The sequence below is a fragment of the Sinocyclocheilus grahami genome, unplaced genomic scaffold, assembly GCF_001515645.1.
Source record: "Sinocyclocheilus grahami isolate Dianchi unplaced genomic scaffold, SAMN03320097.WGS_v1.1 scaffold933.1, whole genome shotgun sequence".
Taxonomy (NCBI): domain Eukaryota; kingdom Metazoa; phylum Chordata; class Actinopteri; order Cypriniformes; family Cyprinidae; genus Sinocyclocheilus; species Sinocyclocheilus grahami.
In genome coordinates, this window is record NW_015506112.1 from 246236 (window position 1) to 252197 (window position 5962).

General features: G+C 37.8%; 1 protein-coding gene across 1 annotated transcript in view; it reads left to right on the forward strand.

The window, feature by feature from the left end:
• Positions 1-5962, forward strand: part of LOC107564425 (astrotactin-2-like) — a 243594-nt gene that overhangs the window by 234080 nt on the left and 3552 nt on the right. The window contains exon 12 of the mRNA XM_016249517.1: positions 5730-5896. Within this exon, the coding sequence (XP_016105003.1) occupies positions 5730-5896 (167 nt within the window). The remainder of the gene's footprint in view (positions 1-5729; positions 5897-5962) is intronic.

The window sequence follows — 5962 nt, forward strand, 5'->3', positions numbered from 1 at the left end:
CTGAATACTTTCCGTACCCACTGTATATATACTGTATATATATGGCAAAATACTGGCAATTAATAGACAGATTGCCATAAATGAAATTTACTCTCATTAAGTCCTCTGATTAAGCAGAATATACAGTATTGTACACAGACGAGAGCATTACTGTATGCATTTGTTATAAAATGTTGACCATATTATTAGTATTGAAAGTGTTAAAATAAATACAATGAATTAATGAATTTTCTGTTGTTTTGATGAAAGAAGACGTACAGTATACGCCGAATGACAGCAGGTTTTGAGCTGTGTGTTTGCTTGCTTCAGACTCAGATTTTGAAAAAAAAAAAAATGTATCTATGTGCTTGTGAGAGAATGTTAGAGACTGAAAGACTGAAGCATTTATAAACAACGCTCTGATGAATATTATATTACAGACACAGGACTGATGCTGTCGACTGTGATCCTTTCTCAGGTCAAGATGAAGAATATCTCAGTCTATATTATCATACGTGTGTTATATGATCCAGTGCGCTCGTGTTTGCATTAAAAAAACATAAAGCCCATAACCCCCGCAAAAACCCCCCCCCCCCCCTGCACCACCATTAAAAATAAATACATTTTCCGCTTATTTTCCTGATGTGCTTTGAAGCACTGTTCTTTTATTTCTCGCTTGATGTTGTTGTTGCTTTCTTTGAAATCATCCAATCTAAGGCCTTTGGTCTTGAGGTTCAGAGTCTTTGGTGGCTCTCTGGTACCGAAGCGGTGTGCTCAATGAAATCACATATGACCTCAAGAGTGGCTTTGCCTTATGGTCTAATTCTATACAGAAAAATATGGCTATGATGATTGTATACAGGATGTCTGAATTAATTTTCAGCTCAGATAAGCAAACACACTGGTCAAGACCTGCATGAAAGAAAGTCTGCACTGCGTTTTTTTGTCCTACATTTGAAAGCTTTAATATGTTTTTGCTTATGTAAAATAATCCTTGCCTTTTTAACAAACAAACAAACAAACAAACAAACAAACAAACAAATAAATAAATAAATAAATAAATAAATAGTGAAATGGGTTTATAAATTGTTTAAGTATGTTTACTTTATACTGATTTAATAATAATAATAATAATAATAATTTGTTATTATTTTGTAATATTTAAGTACAAATCTTAATGGTCCTACAGTAGGCTTAATTTTTCTTAGTGCAATGTTTTTATTTTCAAAAACATTGTAGATTTCAATGTGAAAACATATTAAGAAATTGCAGACTTATTTAATATATTTTATTTATTTATTCATTCGTTCATTTTTATTTTACTTTTTTTTTTTTGTGATTGGGGGGTGTAATTTTATTCATGGCATTCACCATCCTGTCACCTGAGCAACACTACAGACACCACCTTTCATGGTTTTTCATCCTCTCATGTAGGTCAGTAGCACTTCTAGATAATAAATTGTGATGTAACATTGCCAGACTACAATTGTCATTTCAGTTGTTGATTAGATCATATGTGTTTTTGCTACAGACATACATGTATTCATATGAAAATTGTGAAATCATTAATGCTGAGTGTCAAGTCAGTCAGCTCAGACACTACCAGCTCCCGCGGGACAGACATGTGATACATATGTAATGAATGTGAAGCTTGTCGAGTGCCGATGTTGACTGTCATCTTATTCCAGTATCTCTTTCATTGGCTATCTATCTGTGTAATGCCAAATGCACTCTCTCATCGAAGATTCTTCAGTATAATAGATCAGGGAGCCCCTGAGCAAAGACTCAACACATCAAGATTTACACCAAACACAAACTGCTTATAAAGAAACAGAGTGCAAGCTGTGGCAGCCTTAGAGGAAGAGTGAAGAACGAACTGGTGAGACATAAGTTAGAACAAAATCAGGCCAAAATGAAGTTCATTTCAAGAGTATGAAACAGCTTTCCAGAGTGAAGTTCCCAGAAAAAAGTTAACTCCGGCTGGTAAACATTTTCAAACTACCATAAGAATGTGGCCGTTACGTAGGTAATCTGTCACCTGTGAACTCATGTATGTCTGCAACCATAGTTATATGCATGTATGAATGTCTATATCTGCAATAGAATTCAGCTGATGATTTTGCTAAACTAACACAATACAACGGAACAAAGCTGTTAGCTAACATGACACTTAAAAGGTACTGTAAAAACCCTGAAATATTGAGTTAATAAATATTAAAAACACAAACCAACACATTCTTACCTGTTAAAGTTTATCCAGTTTCCTCAGGCATTTGAAATTTTGGTGTTTTTTTACAACCAGAGGCTGTGCAATGAAACTCATTGATTTTTTTTATTGTGAGAGGCGATGCATTGACCGGTTCAAGATGGCGGACGTGTCAATATGCCTGGAGCGGTCAAATGTTGAATCTACTTATACATATCTATGCCTATACATATATTTTGCTGTCTCCCAATTCGCATACTATCCATCCCAAATAGTATTCAAAATTAGAATCAGTATGCCCCGAATCGAAGGATGTTGTGATGATTATTCCGGAGATACCTGGATGGTTTACCATTTTCGTTAGAAATTCGAAGTGCAGATCACTGCATACTCCAACGGCAAATATTGCCCATAATCCATTGCATGTTGGACGAGGATTTAGAACTACAAACATGAATAAAAGAAGTGTTAATAAACTACAAACAGGGCAGATATACCAGACCAACAGACAGGGAGAAAAAGGGGTGATAAATAGTGATAAATAATATCTAACCAGACGAAAAAAAAAAAATATATATATATACATATATATAATGTTATCCACATTATATTTCATCTTCAACAACATTGTGAACTTTTTAAAGATACGTTTAGTCATTAACTTTTAAAAGCATCATTATTCAAACACACGAGGAGAGTTCTTGGCATGATAGACCTGTGACTGGCAGATCAACGTGCCTCTTCATTTATCTACAATGTGGTAGGAAATGAAATTAAATGAAATGTGAAAGATGTTAACTGTGACAAGATGACTGACAGGGCAATTTAAACAGTGACAGAATGCACATACCTAAGCAACATGAGCGGATCGTGTTTTTGTGTCAATTATGGCAAAAACAGAAAATAATTATCATAAAATGCTACCATTTGTTTTAAAAACAGTTGACAAAAAAATAAGTTTTACATAAGCTCCACATTATGCTCATTGGAAGCAGTGACTCCAAATGATGTGTCTCGTTGAGGTCGAGGTTCACCGATCTGCCCAAGTTCACATGTTGGATGTCCGACTTCCAGTGACATTCTAGACCAGGGTTCTCCAAACTCGGTACTGGAGGGCCGGTGTCCTGCAGAGTTTAGCTCCAACCCTAATCAAACACTCCTGAACCAGCTAATCAAAGTCTTACTAGGCATACTAAAAACTTCCAGGCAGGTGCGTTGAGGCAAGTTGGAGCTAAACTCTGCAGGACAGCGGCCCTCCAGGACTGAGTTTGGAGCTAGACGTTAGGTGTGTTTGTCTTGAAGCAGCGCTGTGCAGACTGGTCGGTGTATGACATCAAAGTACCGCAATTCACAAGCATAAGCAGCCGTCTGCTCTTTATACTATAGCTCTCACAGTACTTTGATGTAATACATGAATTGGTCTGTGCAGCGCTGCTTCAAGTCGAACACACCTCTTATTTATTTACACCTCTTATTGAAAAAAATCTAAATTTCGAGTTGTCTGTAACGCAGCATTAGTCTTTTTTCTCTTCCAATTGTTGTTCTGACTCATTCACAGCTCATATGTCACTCATAATACTACACGTTCATAACCCGTCCTGTCTCTTTGATGACGAACTTACACCACACTTCTGCGTTCAGTTCTGTACACAAAGCCAGAGAAACATTTCTACACGTGAAACATGAAGGTAATAAACAAACGATTGCGACAGCAGGTGACTTGTATGTGATTGTCATGTGTTTTGGATGATTTATATAAGAATAAAGGATGTTTACATGAGAAGTGTTCAGAAGATGTAGCGAGTAGCTTCACTGGTTCACTGGTTCTTTTACGTCCTCACGTAATGACATCAATTATTTCGTCCTGGCAAATGAAAATACATTCAAACCATTAAAATAAAGTAATTTGTAATCATTACTTAAGATAAATAGTAATAACCATCGTCATCTTGGATAAGTTTCTTACATTTACATTTTGCAAAAGCACCTAAAACTGGTACTGATGTGCAAACGCGGATGTCTTAAAGATATGAAAATAAAGAAAGTGAAGTCTTCACCAACTTTTTTACAGAAACTGTAACAGAACCGTAACCATACAGAAATCCAGCTCATAAAGCTTAAAATATAACGTGCATACACAATAGTAAATAGTAAAATTAATTTACATGTTTTGACTGAACAGTTGTTGCATATTCATCATGTTTGTTGTTTAATATAGTTACATTTGCATTTTCCAGTAAGATTGATCTGTTATTAAATAAACTTAATTTCGTCAAATTCGCCCCCTCATTCAAGTCCTCAGTTCACTCGCGCTCATAGTATATTAATATCAGCACAGCATCAGTTTTAGCTTCAAGCATGCTCAGTATCTCCAGCTCATCGGTTCTCAGTATGTCGAACGTGTCCGAAAGAAACGGTTCTCGGTTCAGTGTACTGGTGATTCGAGAATTGTTGACTCGTGAACCGCTGTAGCCGTACCGTTTGTTCAGTAGTACACGCATGCTCAGTATATCAGCTGCTCGTGCTCATCAGTTCTCTCAATCTGCACAGCATGTTTCAGTGCTGTTGGAGTTACAGGAGTAACATAAACTCCGGGATATTGGTTTATTGCGAGTCGTAGGGACTTGGCAGGCATGTCTGAACGTGAGAAACTTTAGAAAATCGTGGATCAGTGCTGACTCGAGATGCGAACTGTTTTGAACGATTCAGTCCGACTTGGTGAAATGGTTCGACCGGTTCACTAAAAAGAATGATTCGTTCGCGAACCGGACATCACTATGAGAGTGTAATGCACCTGTTACCCAGGGGTGAGGATGTTTGCTAACAGTACATAGCTGCAAGGGTATTTCAAACTTCGTTGTACCCCTAAGTAAATAATTAAAAAAAGAACTTCACCGTGCGTACACAGGGGTCTTTAAAAATCAAGCTACTTTTGCTCAAACTGGGGCTAATGAAAACAACCCAGACATTCAGCTTTGGCATACAAGTCATCTCACACTATTTATGCATCATGCATTACACCTTAAGATGTGCTTGTTGAGGAGCATTCAAGCATCAGACTTAAAATTTTCAACCTGCCCAATGATACAGAGAACAAAAATCACTCAGACTTAGATTAAAGGAGAGCCCCGAGCCACATCAATGAGACTTTAGACTTGGGCAAGTAAGTTACAACACAAAATACTCTAGCAACCATATGATAAAAGCTATGCTCTACTTTTGCACAAGCAAGAAAACACAACAATCCAATTGGACTTCCTCTTGTCTCTGAATATGTGGGCTGGTCAGTTTGACATGTCTGGATAATGTGTGTCCTATTGAGGCTCTGGATCTTTTCCTGAATTCTGTGGTGCTGCCTTGGCAACCCTCATTAACACTCTTTCCTTCCTGAGAAACTGCTTTGTTCATCACATAATAACTCCCCACTGAGAATACAGTACATGCGGTCTCAAGGGTTTTTATTGTTACCTGGTAACAGAAAGTCCAGACCAGCATGCAGATGTTGATCTCCGTGTCCATCTCTCTCTTCCCAAATGATTCACAGTGCCCAGAAGGACTGAGGCCCATGAAGGACGGTTCGGGCTGCTATGACTACTCTCTGGGAACGGACTGTACGGACGGCTTCAATGGAGGCTGTGAGCAGCTGTGTCTTCAGCAGCTGGTTCCTCTTCCTGATGACCCGACGTCCAGCAATGTGCTCATGTTCTGCGGGTGAGAGAAAACACACATGCATGAATATGAACCCAAGCACATAAAGAGCACAGTGGGTATAGAAAA